Source organism: Leopardus geoffroyi, chromosome B2, assembly GCF_018350155.1.
Source record: "Leopardus geoffroyi isolate Oge1 chromosome B2, O.geoffroyi_Oge1_pat1.0, whole genome shotgun sequence".
NCBI classification, from domain to species: domain Eukaryota; kingdom Metazoa; phylum Chordata; class Mammalia; order Carnivora; family Felidae; genus Leopardus; species Leopardus geoffroyi.
In genome coordinates this window covers 118,901,629-118,918,135 of record NC_059332.1, presented here as the reverse complement: position 1 = coordinate 118,918,135, position 16,507 = coordinate 118,901,629, and the positions used below count along the sequence as shown (strand labels likewise).

The following is a 16,507-nucleotide window of genomic DNA, read 5'->3' as shown; positions in this document are numbered from 1 at the left end:
ACTAAAAATAATCAAAGAAAATTCCCAAAATTTAACTACACGCTTTTTACAATCAGTGTCTGATTCAGCCCAGATATTTATTAAATATTCACAGAATGGTCAAAGGACCAGGCATTTCTGTGTTCATGTTTACTTAAAAACATTTTTTTTTTGTAATACATACAGGCCGCTGCAGCCTTCTGCCAGTTGTAAATAACTCGGGAGCCATTTGTAACTCGTGGAAATTGGATCCTGCAACTCTTCGTTTTCCCTTGAAAGGCCTCTTGCCATATGATAAGGTATGTAGATAAATATAATGGAATTTTCGATCCATCTAACAGCCTTCATCCTGGATTATTTGATGTGTTGTGCTAAATTCTCTCTTCATAGGCTGAAGAAGTACATATTTAATGAAAAATGGTTTGTGGTTTATCATGTGATTCTAGTATCCAATTATTCCCTGTGGTTTGTGATATTGTGGATGTTTATGCTCCAGTGGACAAAGCACATAGACTAAGAAAACTGAATCTTTAAGTAGAATCCTTGTTGTTATTCTTCCTTTACAAAGTGAGGACCAAAAATGAATTTGTGTGGTTCTTAAAATTTGAAGAGTGAGCCTCTCCTTTGTTAGATTTTTTATTTTTATTTTTTTAAGTTTCTTAAAGTAATCTCTACACCCAACATGGGGCTTGAACTCACAACCCCAAGATCAAGAGTCACATGCTCTTCTGACTGAGCCAGCCAGGTGCCCTGACTTTTGTTAGATTTTTTAAAGAGGGATGGAAAGGACAAAAGTGGAATAGAGTATTCCCAAAGGAGAAAAATCTATAGGTATCAATAAAATGAAGCATGACATACAGATACAACACTATACTGAAATTTGATAGATTGATTATAGTATGGTTGAAATGGTTACAGAGCAGGGTATGGGGAAGACTAGATATTTTTCATGTAAATGTTTCGTGTCAAAAATGATGTACAGAGCGATTAGGAAACTTACTCAGAAGTGAGGAGAGTGAATAGTGAAACTAAGGTCACAATTCTGAGTTCTCGGCATATTATTAGTCAGCAAACTTTGGAATGTGAAAGAGTGGTAAACTACATGGAATTTATAGTTACCATGATAGCAATGATATTGAAAATAGATAAATAAATTATGCACTTACTGTATGCCCAGCACTACTCTAAGAACTTTTTTGCAATAACCCTTATTCTCGACTATCGTCTTAGTGTCTCCATTATACATATGATGCAACTGAGACAGAGTGGGGTAGCAGTTTGGCTAAGGCCGCTTGTTTAGGAAATGGTAAAGTCAGTATTTGAACTCAGACAATCTGATTCCAGAATCTACACTCTTAACCCCTTTACTATCAAGTCATTTTCCTCCAAATTTGGAAGTAGTGTTTATATTAACACTATGAAAGTGATTGGAAACTGCCTCCATTCCTTTGGTTAGATTTCTGAGCAGAAGATTCTTTCCTTACAGTGATGCTTAAGACTTTCATGTGACTGTAACTGAAGTCATTTCAAAATTTAGCCTCTGTATGACCTTGGGCAAGTCCCTTCATCGCAGTTTTATCACCTATCAAATGAGGGGTGGGGTCAGATTAACTGTAAGCACTAAAATCCTATGATTTTTTTCCACTAGATACTGCCTACTGTATGAAGGTAACAAGTGCCTTTAGTGGATTTTTTTTATCCCAATTTCAAATTATTTGAATTAACATTTACTTTGATCTTGAAGCAATAATTTTTTTTATTTTCTTTAAAGGATCTGTTTGAACCACAGACTGCTTTGTTGAGATATGTATTGGAGCAGCCTTATTCCAGGGATATGGTCTGCAATATGCTAGGTTTAAATAAGCAGGTACTGTACTATGCTGGAAACCTAGTAAATTCTGCATAGAATCTGCACTATTCTTTTCTCTTTTCTTTGCTAGAGCTAACTGAGCAAAACAGTTAAGAACTATTTGGTGATTTTTTTTTTTTAATATGTGGTTTATTAAACAATGAATTGTTCCTATCATTTATATATTGCTTTAAAAATGTTTAAATTAAAAAGGAGATATTTTAAAAGTTGGTTTATTTTGCATTGCTTTTTTTTCTATAAGGCCAGTTTCAAGTATACCTTTTGCCAGAGAAACCTACACATGACTTAACCATAATTTTTGACTTTTTTGTTGTTTGGGTGCCTATTTTTATAACCCTTGGTATCTTCAGCGTGGCCTGGCTGCTGATTTTTTCCCCCCTTTTTGGTGTATGTTTGTTTTTGGTGGTTTAACATGTGGGAGGGTTTGTGCTGACTCTGGGTTCCTTGAGGCTGGCCTCATAGTCACTGTTTTGTCTTTTCTTTTTTTCTTCCTTTATTTTTGTTCTGTCCTGTCTTGTCCTGCCCATCCTCCAATGCTCTAGACCTTGAACATTGCTCAGGTATGTTCACAACCTTACTGTTGTATTGTGACTAACGATACGCTGGCCGCTTTGTAGCCACTGATTCCATTTAGAGAATACATGTATGGTCGGGGCTTGAAATTGGCAGGACCATGCTGAGACCAAGGCCACTAAAACGAATTTCTTCTTGGGATATGAGAGTTGTTTTTGGTGGATTGTTTTTGGTTTTGGTTTTTGGTGTTTGTTTTTTTATATTCTTTTTTTTTTCTTTTTTCTTTTTTCCTTTTTTTTTTTTTTTTTAAAACAAAAAGAGACAACACCTGGCACACAATAACACCTGTCACTTTTTGATGGGTGGTTTTTCCTTCCCACTCCATTTTCCTTTTTTTTTTTTCTTTTTTTATACTTTAGGGCTAAAGCTCGCCTTGTGGAATTTTCAGACATGGAAAGATTTGTGGTGGCCTTTATCTTTCCGGATTATTAAAACGTAAATAAATAACATCTATAAAACTATTTACATTGCTTTGCCTTAAAACAAAAACAAATTAAAAACAAAACAAAAAAGAGGGAAAAGCACTTTACTAGAGATACGTTATTTTAAAAGTTGGAGTGGTAAACTTTATGCAGGGAAGGTTTTTTTGGAAACATGGGGATTGACTAAGAAATGTCACACTCTTAGGTGACCCCACACCTGCTTGACAAACACCCTTCTTTGTCAGTCTTTGCCAGAAGTGTCCTCCTCCTAGAGTGGGCTCCTTGCAATTGAAGCTCACCTGTGGTGGGAGAAAAACACTATGGCCAAACTTTATGAACCAAACTCTTATACAGTCCCAAGTCTGTTCCAGGACTTTTCACCTTTGAGATTTTAAGCAAAATAGTGGTTCCAATTATTTTTGTTAAAAATTTTTGAGCCCAACATATTAAAATAGACCAGCTTTTTGATTTTAAAAAGACGTTCTTGTCTAGGTTACATAAAATAGCGTTACTGTTTGCAATACTATAGTGAAGGTTGTGCCAGTGCTTCCATTTATAAAGCCCTATTTTTAAGGACATATAGCTTGGCCATAAAACTTGCTCAGTGTTGAAACTTTGCATGCCAAACCTCACCCTAGTAGCAGTATCTCTTTTATTATTTTAAGTTTTTTCTTCTGAAAAATTTACCAAGTTTCCTTGTTTGGACAAGCCTATGTTCATGTGAAACTGAACTGCCTCACACTACAGTACCTGACAGTCACTTCACACAATCTGTCAATTTAACATCTTAAATAGCAAGTCATTATTTCTGATCAGCTTTCACTTGAGTTAGAGGTAAGTATTCAGCCAACTTTGAAAGAATGCTTCATGCTATGTCTTAAAACTAATTTTTGCAATGAACTTTAAGTCATACTTGACTCAATTTTTTTTTTTTTTACAGTTTGGTGGATAAATGTACCCATGGTCATTTGAGCTGCGAGTACCTTCCCCCAGATAGCCTTAGCTATCATTAGCTTTTTTCTCTTGGGATGCAGCTCTTCTCAGACTAGAAATTGACAAAACAATTCATAGAAGAGTATTTCTGATTTGATTATTTTAATAACAAGTTTCAACCTAAAAAAAGTTTATGACTAAGACATAAATCCGTAAAAAATAAAGTTTATAATGGAAATGCTGACAGAACATTATTAGTATTGGTCCCACTGTAAACATTGTCAAAAGTTCACAATTCATCAGTAATTGTTTGGTACAAAACTCTGTAGTGAATGGACTTGTAGATGGAAGATATATGCTGAACTGACTTGATATATTAATTTTACCACCTGGAAAGTAGAGTAGAAAGTGAGAATACAAAGTATAGGGCATATGATTAAAAATAAACAAGTTATCTTATCACATCTTTTATCATTACAGAACTATATCCTGCACTATACTTTCTTGTCCTTTCTCTAGCAATGCAATAATTTACTCAAAGCTTGAAACTTTTTAAGAGCTGTCCATATTGCATTTTCCAGTAGGAATTGGGCTATATTTTATCCTAAAGTTGGTCACATTCAAAAAGTCATAAATAGCCCAGTTCTGTGACCAGCAAGGTGGAGTGTTCCCAGTGGAAGAATCCTGTTTTATATGTTCACACAGCTTCACGTTCTTTCTGCCCAAGAAGAACATTATATAACAGTTACACCCCTCAAGCTCTTATGTGGTGGTGTGTGAACTCTGGCTACCCTGAGACAGTGATAGACCAATCACTCAATTATCTTTGAAAGGCACCATTGAAAGTGGTATTAACTGGCATAGGGCTGATTGGCAGAGAATATGATAAATGACGTACAAAGGGATTTTTCTTCCCAACTTGTCCTGAATACGTATTGCTCTAAAATTGATTTCTAGCACTGAAATAATGGTTTGAAATTAACTTAAGCCCACCTAAGTACAGTATGTTAAAATTTTGCCACAAAAACAGTACCAGAACTGTTACATCAAAAGGGTCAGGGGCCACTTAATCTAGGATATGGTTACTTGGACCGAAAAGCATTATCATTTGCCACTTGAAATAGTGGTGAGAAAGAATCAGGGGCATGAGTGGAGGTCAATGTTAGTATTTCTATTAATGCCTTTGTGCCTCCTTTTTAGCTTTTACCAAAGCTGAAAATTTTAAATAAGTTTCCAATACAGTTTGAGCTATCATGCAGAAATTGAAATGGTAAAATATTGAACTTAGATTCTTAATGTTAAAACAAGTTTTAACTAAATATTCATGTAAATATGATATAAACTAGCTAATTCAACTAAATGCCTAGATCTCGAAGGATTAAATTTACAGAAGCTTTCAGAAGGCATGTTGTGAATAGCCACAGAGCATCCATTGGCTTACAGAAGTATCATAGCCTAGTAATTGATAATCTTTATCAGATCATTAAACTGCTTTACAAATTTTCATTTGTTCCACTTTGTAAAATAATGTACATGGTGGAGAGTATTAATTTTAATGTACTTATTTTTTAGTAATGAAAACTAAAGCCAAACTTACTATTCTAAAGTAGTTAGCGTAGATCATTTTATATTTCAACAGGGTTTTGTTTTTTTTTTTTTTGTATTAATAAAATTGGCAAATAAACAGAGGAACTAACCTATCTTGAAACTTGGTTTGAGAAATATCCTTGGCTTTCATCAAAACACCTGGGAAACACAGAGTTAATCCTGATAAATGTTCTGGCACACTCAGACACCAGGGCATTAGATGTCATAGAGATTCCAGGCTGATTTAATTCTTAACAGAAAACTTAGAGGGAATTTGAATTGTGGTATGTATTGAAAGATCGTCAGCTTTAACTGTAAATTTCCTAGTTCTTACTTTGTCAAAATCTTAATATTTTTGGTTTTCCTCTTTAAGTCATTAACTGTATGACTATTACTACACCCTAAAAATATGTAGGTAAAAGTCTGGTTTTTTAAAGACACACAGCTAATACTAAAAAGGGAAACTCCAAAATGACTCAGGTGCTAAAAACCAATTTTATTTAGTTTGCTCTTTTTTCCCCGAAGCAGACTGATGGAAGACCATCATGGATGGAGGAGTAGATGACAAATTGGTTAGTTTCCAAACTAGAAGGAAATTCCCATCAGTAATGAAAAATTCCTACTGGAAATCCTGGCTTTACTTCTTTTCACAAATTTTTCTGACTCTTGTATACTTTGAATGATTTCACTCTAAATTTGTGTTGTCTGACACATTCCTTAGGTTGTTGGTGGTTGGCAGAACTAGTGAATTTCAAGCCCTGTACACAGTAGTTTTGCATGCTGATTTAAGAAATAGTTCGTAGTGTTGTCTGTTGCACTTTGCTCTGCTTCGTAATGATAATTACATTTGGAGGGAAAGTATTGTAGTCCCAACTGGTGGTGTTAATATTGCTATTTGTAAACCTGTAATGTGGTTGAACTGTGATCATGGCATTGTGTTTTGGAAAAAATATGAAACAACCATTGATGCTTACTGTTTCGGATAGATGTTTGTTTTATTTGCATGCTATAAGAAAGTGCAGCTATATTGGAGCTTTACAAGTTTGGAGCTGGCAAAGAGCATGCAAAAGAGGGGATGCTATTCATTATGTTTTGTTTTTTTCCCAAATCCGTCCCCATTTTGCATTTTTTCCCTAAATTTGAAGAAATCATATCCCTTTTTCATGGCAAAAGACTAATAATCACATCTAAAGCTTAGAAGGAAAGCATCTGTATTAGTAATTGTATTCACTAGAAAGGCTTCCAACTGCCTGGCTATTAAGTCATATAACATATTTTATAAAAGAAATATGAAAATGGCTTAAAATATGGCTTAACATATTTCTTTTGGTAAAAGCATATTTTTTAAATCACTTTAAAAGCATAAATCTTTTTGCCTCTAGAAAGGGAAGTTGCATTTTCATTTTAGTGTTTAAATTCAATTCTTTTTCTTGTTTTAGATTTTAAAATAGTCTAATTTAAAATTAAAGCTGCATTATGTTTGGCTTTTAAGAAGGAAGAGCAGAGATTAACTTTGAGGTCGGTTATTCAGTAGAGGAAGTTTCCATTTCAATGTCAGGATCAATACCACACACCGAAAAACAAATACTGAGTATAATCTGGCAGCTATTTAGATATATCTCTGTGTGGGAAGGTAGTGTAAACTTGTGGTGGTTGCTTTAAAATACATAGATTCTCACTGCCTTGTTTGTTCTCCTCACAATATTTGATTCTTGGAAATTCGGGGTTCTTATATTTTGAGTTAGAATAGAAAATTAATATTACTATCCTCATTTCCTATGCTTTTTAAATTATCTTTTTTTCAAAGGATAAATAACTAAATTTTCTGCTGTGCAGTACCCTTTGTCAAATTGAAGCAGTGATGTCTGATGTCTGTAGTAAAAGTTAAAAGTGAATAGGAAGTCTGTTTTGTGTGAGATCTGAAAAATAATCTTTGTAATGGAACTCATCCTCTATGATAATGTAACGTGATGCAGCTTTAATAGACTAAACCTAACCTTAACTTTCTAAGTTCAACTTCATTCCATGCTTCTCAGCCTCTTGTTACAATTAATGCCCATTTACCGGTAAACTTCTGAAACTAACCGGGAGGCTTTTGGAATACTGTATCTAATCTCTGCCCTACAGCACAAGCAGCGTTGCCCTGTGCTGGAGGACCAGTTGGTGGATCTGGTGGTCTATGCCATGGAGCGGTCCGAGACCGAGGAGAAGTTTGACGATGGGGGAACGAGCCAACTCCTGTGGCAGCACCTCTCGAGTCAGCTCATTTTCTTTGTGCTTTTCCAGTTTGCAAGTTTCCCACATATGGTCCTTTCTCTTCATCAGAAGGTGAGTACCAACTGTCCTGTCGGAGCCACTTCACCTGTCAGTTGGTCGGCTTTAGACTGGTATCGACGCTGCCTAGTGGTTTCGGCAGTGGCCGAAGCTCTGAGCCCTGATGGCCGTTTTGTTCAGTGCCTTTATGGTTTCTAAACTTTCCACTTTCTTGTCACTGTAAATATTGGTTTCAGTCATTCATTGCACATATTCATAGTGCGAGGACCAGGGGATACAAAATGAAAAGGCACTATAGTACCCTCAAGGAGCTCCTTACTCATGGGAAGATATAGATATAAACAATTTGATTACAATAATAGTTTGCATAATGGAAGCATGTTTTCCTGCAATGGAAACAAAGGAGAATAATCCCTATTAAAGACATCAGGAACGGCTTTAGCAAAGAGATATTGAAGACAAATAGAAATTTGCCAAGAGGAAAAGATAGGAAAGTGTTTCCATAGCAATAAGATGATCATTTTGGAAAGGACAAAAGTGTGTGAGAATTGGAGAGAAAAATATAAATGGGGAAGTGTTGGTGAGAACAGAAAGGCAGTAAGGCAAGACCAGACGTGGAAAGATTTACATGGACAAACATATTTGTTCTAATGAGTTTAGATTCTCTTTGGGCGGCAAATGAGGAGGGGAATGACCTCATCATATATACGTTGGAATAATTACTGCTAATTGCCACATGTAGGAAGATGGGGACATAAAAATGGACAGGTCCAAAGTCAGAGGCAAGGATGTTGGTAAGGGAACCTTTGCAGTGATCTGGGTGGGAGATGCTGACGGCCTAAGCCAGAAAAGAGAGGAGGAGCCCAAGACCAGAAAAGCTGAGAGGTGAATAGGACTTGGTAATGGGTAGGTAACAGAGGGAGTAACAGGGGTCTGGCATCACTCACTGGTTTCTATTTTGGCAGTGAATGAAAAAGTGGGACAATGAATCCAAAACAGGGAACACAAATGGACGAGTAAATTTGTAGAAGAGTTGGTTTTATCATAATGTTTTAGACATGTTGAATGCAAATAAATGTTGTTATAACATCTCTACAGCATGATTTTTTGGGGGAAAATTTTTCGTAAGCATTGTTAAAATCCTTCTAACCACCAGTTCCCCCCACTGCCACCCCCACCACCATTGATTTCTGTTCTAATCTACAGGAAACCAGGAAAAGTGTTTTTTGATACCCACTCCTCAAGGATTTTAAATTAAAGAAAAAAAAATCCTTTTTGTATAATGAAGTATTCCTTGTGTTTTGATGAAAGATTTTTAGCAATTATCTTATATTAAACTTGATTCTCTTGCATACATGATCAACTTAGTTATGCTCTAAAACATTGAACTTTTGATATGTATAGTTGTTTTGGGATCAGGGAGGAACTCTATATATAATATTAAAATAATTTAAAAGGCTTTGCTTGGTGTGTCTTAAGTTGAGATTAAGTATTGTAAATGCCAAAGTTGGATGCTAACTTTCGGAGAACAGAGTTTCTCCTGTTTTTTGTGGGGGTTTTGTTTTTGTTTTTTTCCCTTTAAACTTTACTACATCCATCTCTTTAACCAGCTGTGTAGATGTGTATTTAAACATCTTTTACAGTTAGCAGGGAGAGGACTGATTAAAGGCAGAGATCATCTAATGTGGGTTCTCCTGCAATTCATTTCTGGAAGTATTCAGAAAAATGCACTCGCTGATTTTCTCCCTGTCATGAAGCTCTTTGACCTTCTGTATCCAGAAAAAGAAGTAAGTTTTACAAATTGTTAACAGTGTGATGAGGGGAGTATGTCTAATTTATGTGTAAGGATTTTTGTGTGATTTTGTGAACAGGTTACCGGATTTGGAAGCTGAAAACCTGGGTTCTTTCCCAATTCTGTGACTAAAAATCATGAGATGGTACATGAGTCTCTCTTGATATTAGTTTACTCATGGAAAGTGAAGAAATTGAACTAGATTAGTTCTGAAGCTTATCTTAAATTAAATTGAACATCTATAGCAAGCTCTTTCTCTATATTCTTTTTTTTTTTTTTTTTTTTTTTTTTTTTGAGAGGGAGCATGAGCAGGGGAGGGGAGGAGGGAGAGGAAAAGCAAGTATCTGCAACAGGCTCTACGCCCAGCACGGAGTCCAACGTGGGGCTCGATCTCACAGTCCTGTGATCATGACCTGAAACGAAGTCAAAAGTGGTATACTTAACCAACTGAACCAGCCAGGTGTATTTCTCTGTATTCTAAGTAGGTTTACAATTTTTTAAAAGCATTAAGCTGTTTTGATCTATACAAATCATTGAATGATCAAATAACATCAGTGTCTGTTAATGTCTGTTTTTGTTTGTTTGTGAGTTTAGTATGTTCCCCCATTGTTCTGTTAGATGAGGTATTTGGGTAAAATATGGTATATATTGACGATTGCCACTTCTTTAAACACATGTTATTATGGAAATTTTTAAATGCACAAAAAAGGTAGGGTGAATAAAAAAATAAACCCCTGTGTACTCATCACCAAAAAATATTTTCTAAGTTTTTCATTAGTCTCAGGTATACAATGTAGTGATTCAACAATTCTGTATGTTAGTGCTCATCAAGATAAGCGTACTCTTATCCCCATCACCTATTTTACCCATCCCCCCACCCACCCACCTCCCCTCTGGTAGCCATCACTTTGTTCTCTATAATTAAAAGTCTATTTCTTGGTTTGTCTCTCCCTTTTTTTTTTCCTTTGCTCATTTGTTTTGTTTCTTAAATTCCACATACGAGTGAAATCATATGGTATTTGTCTTTCCCTAACTGCCTTATTTCACTTAACATACTCTTTAGCTCCAACCATGTTGCAAATGACAAGATTTCATTCTTTTTTGTGACTGAATAATATTCCATCGTGTGTGGGTGTGTGTGTGTGTGTGTGTGTGTGTGTGTGTGTGTGTACGCCATATCTTCATTCATTCATCAGTGTACACTTGGGCTGCTTCCATAATTTGGCTGTTGTAAATAATGTTGCAGTAAGCACAGGGGTGTGTGTATCTCTTTGAATTCATGTTTTTCTGTTTTGGGGGTAAATACCTAGTAGTGTGATTACTGGATTGTAGAGTAGTTCTAACTTTTAAGGAACTTTTTGAGGAACCTCCATGCTGTCTTCCACAGTTTGCATTCCCACCAACATGCACAAGGGTTCCTTTTTCTCCACATCCTCACCAACACTTGTTTCTTGTGTTTTCTGTTTTGGCCATTCTGACAGGTATGAGGTGATACATCATTGTAGTTTTAAGAAACATCCTTGCTTCATCTTTCCACTCATCTTTTTTTGTTAATACTAGACAATTTTAAAGCAAATTCCACATGTCCATATCATTTCCCCCATCAGTATACAATATGTATAGTGTGTGTGATAATATATATTGAATACAGTACTTATTTAGATTGCATATTTCTTAATTTTTCTATGTTCTTGAAAACCATATATGTGACCTTTAGAAATTCTGAGTTTACAGTATATTTATCACATTCAGTAAAATTTCATAATGTGTCTGTTTTTTAAAGAATGTAAATTTTTGAATGATCGTGAATGCTCTGTGACAGCACCTGTGAATTTCTGTTAATTCCTTGGCAAGTAAACAATCTTGTGATAGTTTTAATTTTTTATAGCTGTTAGATCTTCTGATTTATATTATTAAAGAGTCAAAGAACAATTGAAGCTGAATTAATACAGGGTATTTTAAAAAGAGTTATATCAACAATGGATTATTAGAATACATATTTATTAAAATATTTACAATTTTTTAATTCTTCTCTTTCTTATAATATGCTAATTGTTTTCCAGTATATCCCAGTTCCTGATATTAACAAACCCCAGTCAACTCATGCCTTTGCAATGACTTGCATTTGGATTCATCTCAATAGAAAAGCCCAAAATGACAACTCCAAGCTACAGATTCCAATACCTCATTCTCTAAAGCTTCACCATGAGTAAGTAATTTGTAGCTTAACAGTTCATTTTTTAAAATCACTGTTTTAAAAAATAGCAATGACATTAGCCTAACGTCATTGTAGGCTAATGTCAGTCTCGGTATTTGTATGAAGTATAGAAATCTCCCCACACCCACTGGAGGTAAAGGTGAATATTTAATTGCATGTCCTGCCAAGAGAGACTGACCAATAACCTGCATCAGAAAACAATTAGAAAATTAATTCTGTTTATATGTATGCAGATATATAATTTTTAATTTCCAGGTCTAATCTTTGCTTTTACATGTTTTACCTTAATTAAAGTTCTTAATTTCCAAAAGTATGTGAAAATGTTTCCAAGTTTCCTAAGCACTCAGGATTTGAGCGTGATCTGACAGATCTCTTTCACTCCCTGGCTGCCAGGACTGTTTGAGCTTTTCTGGCTGGTGTGCTCCCTTACATCATTTCCAGAGCTATGATAACTCAAAGAAGATGCTCTTAAAAAGAGCATAGGACTTGGCTTTAGATAGTCACGGATATTAGGAATATCTGAACTTCCCACCTAGAACTTCTGAAAAGGATCCCCAGATCTCTTCATAGGAGACTGTAGGGGAGTCAGACTTCACATTCCATTTGGCTGTCCCTTTATGAGACATTCCTCAATCATCTTTTCACAGTGACATCTATAATGAAGGCACATTGTTATACTTAGCCAGATGGATAATAAATAGAATTTGTGAGTTACTTGTTCGTTATTTGAGTTTTAGTGCTGTGTATGTAGTAATACTTAACACATATTCATTAACTGGTAGCTTATTATTATTTAAGTTCTTATTGATATGCTACTTAAACTTTTGTACGTTAACCACTCTATATTTTGAGCAGAAACTATTATACCTGTAGGAATAAAGATAGTATTGGTAAATCATTTCATGAAAGTAAATGTTTTTTAAAACACAAAGCTAACTTTCTGGAAGTTACTTGCGTTTTTTACTGTTTGATGGTACTTGAAATTGTAGGTTCCTACAGCAGAGTCTTAGAAATAAAAGTTTACAGATGAATGACTATAAGATCGCCCTGCTGTGTAATGCATACTCTACAAATTCCGAATGTTTTACATTACCCATGGGAGCTCTGGTAGAAACTATTTATGGGAATGGAATTATGAGAGTACCTCTTCCTGGAACGAGCTGCTTGGCTTCCGCGTCTATTACTCCCTTACCCATGAACCTCCTGGACTCACTGACGGTTCATGCCAAAATGAGGTATGTTCTTTTTATTTATTTGGTCCTGTGTTGGGGAATTGATATCGGCGTAGTACAGGCATGATTTCATGATTATGTGTGTGTTTTTTATGGTCAGTTGCATTTTTTTCATGATTTGGTTTATTATAAAAGTTACTTATTATAGGAATTCTAGAATATAAAATAAACCTGAAGAAAATAACTGCTATGATCTCATCATAACAAATAAGCATTGTAAAATTTTTTGGTATATGTTCTGAGTCTTTTTTTCTATATATAAATATATGAATTTATGGGCTAGGTTTTTTGTTGTTTTTTTTAATAAAATGTGTTCTTACAGTAACACTTTGTTATAACCACCTTTTCCCCATAATAATCTGTCAAACACCTCTTTAGGTTTAGTGTTTTTCAGAAACATCTGTTTTAATTGCTACAAAGAAGTCTCTGGTGTGGCCATATATAATTATTTAGCCAGTTCTGCATTGTTGGGCATGAGTTATTCATGGTGTCTTACTATTATAATGATGGCTAGAAGATTATTTTTATGTCTTTACATCTACCCATAGTACATTTTTATCAAGTAATTTGCTGGAAATAGCTGAGTCCAGGAATGTGAAAATTATAATGCCTTTGCTGTATTAATTACAAATAGGATGCTCTTAAAATTGACATTATGGTTTCCAGAAGACAGAAAATGCTCTGTTGGGTGTGATTCTTGAACCTTAAGTACCCCTTAAGAGCCAAGCTGATAATGTAAATGAGTGACACATTCTGCTGAGTGGAAGAGAGTCAGATATTAGTGCACATGGAAGTGTGTGTATATAGAAGGAATTGAGGCTGACTGAAGCTTTCCTCATGGTGCTGCCGTTTTAGCTAATTTCTATAATGTAAGAACGTAAGCTAATGTAACTAAATCTTCTAAATTTTTTTTGAGAAGGGGTAGAAATCCAGATTTTTATTTCTAGTCTTTCAGCTCTTAAGTACTGGCTCAAACATCAGACACTGTGGGTGAAAGAGAATGTATCTGGGACATCAGTTCTAGAAAAGCCATGCTCTTTTTCTCATGGTAAACATTGTCGTAAAATTATACATGTGCTTTACCTGCTTGGGTGACAGAGTTGAGGGAAGCCCTGTTAGAACCCAACATTTGGATCTTAGCAGTGATTTTTTTTTTTTTAAGTAATTCCATAAGAAAAGTTGTTTACTTTCTCAAACAGTTTTAGTTACATATTTGAAAGAGAAAAACAGACTAAAGCCACTCATGCATGTTCTTTTATTAAAATTATTTTTGAGGTTTGGGTTTCTTTTTGTGTTTTAGTTTTTGTTTCAGTCTTTTTTTAAAAAAAAGTATGTATTTTGAGAGTGCACAGGGGAGGGGCAGAGAGAAAGGGAGAGAGAGAATCCCAAGTGGGCTGTAAGGCGTCAGTGCAGAACCTGATGCAGTGCTTGATCTTATGAACCGTGAGAGCATGACCTGAGCCAAAATTGAGTTGGACGCTTAACCAACTGAGCCACCCAGCTGCCCCTGGTCTTTTTATTTATTTTTTTTTCAACTCAAGTGTATTATGAGTTGTACCCAAATTTTGCTTTTTGCATGAGCAGAGGGATCCTGATGCACGTTGAAAACACCATGGAAACCAGAATTCGTCTTGGGTTATACAGTGCATCACTACCAGGTGTCCTGCATGGCTGAAATGATTAAAATGGAGCTCATTCATTTTTGAACTTAGATTTATACCAAGTTTCCTATAAATACACTAATCCTATGTTTATGTCAAAAATATGGATTTTTCTTTTCTTTTGTTTCTCCTCAGCCTTATCCATAGCATTGCTACCAGAGTGATAAAACTTGCTCATGCAAAATCCAGTGTGGCCTTGGCTCCAGCCCTAGTGGAAACGTACAGTCGTTTATTGGTCTATATGGAAATAGAGTCTTTGGGCATCAAAGGATTTATCAGTAAGACAGGACTTTCTGGTGTTTGTACCCATTAACCCATTCATTCATTCAACAGGTATTCTTTTAGGTGCTGGGGATACAACAGCGTAAAGATGTCACTGCCATCATAGAGATTACCTGCTAATGAGGGAGACAAGTAAATAAATGAAGTATAGAATATGTCAGATGATATGTCTTATGGAGAAAAATAAAGCAAAAAAGGGGGGTAGGAAGTGTGAGAATCAGGAGAGTAAGCTGCATTTTTAAGTAAAGTTATGATAAGAAAGGGGTATTATGTTAAGTGCTTGGGATACAATGAGCTAAACAGACATGGTCCCTGTACTCATGCAAGAATCTGTGGTCTCATACGCTTCTTTTGCTAGTTTGCCCCTGGGGCTAAGTCTGGCAATAGGAAAGGAGTTTTCCTGCATTTTAGAAGACAGCTTGTAATGTTTATTAGTTGTTACATAGTTCTAAATAATATATACTTTGTAATATAAAAGTTTTTTTCTGATTCATGGTAATTGTAACTTTTCACTAATATGGTATAATTTTAGTTTTAACCATAATTACTCTTCTTCCCAGATAATCAAGGGTTCAATAAAACTTTTGGGGGAGAGAGGAGGGAACAGGGGTGGGTGTAATGCAATCTGTATATTAAAAAGTGATCCTCATGCTTCAAAAGACTGGAAACATTAACTTTATAAAAGTAATTTGAAAGAACTGAGAAGTGAGGAAGGGTAATTTTTTTTTTCATTTATTGTCTCTTATTGTTCTAGATGAACTTGAGTCTCATTTGTCAAATTCCAGGGGAAAAAAAAGGGCAAACTTGGTATTATAATTAGGATCTGGACTTTTTTTTATTACCATTAAAGGAGAAATTATGGAGAAAATTTGGAAAGTGTGTGTGTGTGGTGTGTGTGTGTGTGTGTGTGTGTTCGTTCATGATCAAATCTTTACGTAGATTTTACTCCATGTGACTCTTGAAATGTTTTTAATTCATAACTTTATAATTGGTGCCTTAAATTGTCTTATTCCTCAAGGCCAACTTTTGCCAACTGTTTTCAAGTCACATGCCTGGGGGATCTTGCACACACTTCTCGAGATGTTCAGCTACCGGATGCACCACATTCAGCCTCATTACCGAGTGCAGCTCCTGAGCCATCTTCATACTTTAGCTGCAGTTGCACAAACAAACCAGAACCAGCTCCATCTCTGGTGAGTTCTTTGATGACTGTCTTCCCTTAAGATTTATTAGAAACTTTGTTGGAGATGGGAACTTAATCCTTAATAGTATTTGTATTCATTTGTCATGAAACTCTTCTTCTAGAGCATCTTATTTCCAATATAGAAGTAGAGTACAGCTTTTAAATAGAAAGTTATTAAGATAGTTGAGTCCTTGCCTAGTGATCTTTGGACTGAGAAAAAGTACTTTCAAGGCCTTTGATGATATGTTCTAATTTAGCCCTTTAGAATATTGGATTTAGGGGGCGCTTGGGTGGTTCAGTCGGTTAAGCGTCAGACTTGGACTCATGTCATGATCTCACAGTTCGTGGGTTGGAGCCCCGCACTGGACTCTGTGCTGATGGCGCAGAGCCTGGAGCCTGCTTGAGTTCTTTGTCTCCGTCTCTACCCCTCCCTCCCTCCCTCTCTCTTGCTCTCTCTCAAAAATTAAACATTAAAAATATTTAGAATATTGGATTTAAATA

At 35.5% G+C, this 16,507-nt stretch overlaps 1 protein-coding gene across 2 annotated transcripts in view; it reads left to right on the top strand.

Annotated features, from left to right (window-relative positions):
- MED23 (mediator complex subunit 23) overlaps positions 1-16,507 on the top strand; it is a 44,730-nt gene that overhangs the window by 9,448 nt on the left and 18,775 nt on the right. The window contains exons 9-17 of one of the 2 annotated variants that reach the window (XM_045499629.1): positions 166-278; positions 1,751-1,846; positions 2,392-2,409; positions 7,492-7,692; positions 9,282-9,425; positions 11,494-11,639; positions 12,638-12,883; positions 14,677-14,819; positions 15,842-16,016. In XM_045499629.1, the coding sequence (XP_045355585.1) occupies positions 166-278; positions 1,751-1,846; positions 2,392-2,409; positions 7,492-7,692; positions 9,282-9,425; positions 11,494-11,639; positions 12,638-12,883; positions 14,677-14,819; positions 15,842-16,016 (1,282 nt within the window). The remainder of the gene's footprint in view (positions 1-165; positions 279-1,750; positions 1,847-2,391; positions 2,410-7,491; positions 7,693-9,281; positions 9,426-11,493; positions 11,640-12,637; positions 12,884-14,676; positions 14,820-15,841; positions 16,017-16,507) is intronic. The other variant, XM_045499630.1, reaches the window with a different exon arrangement.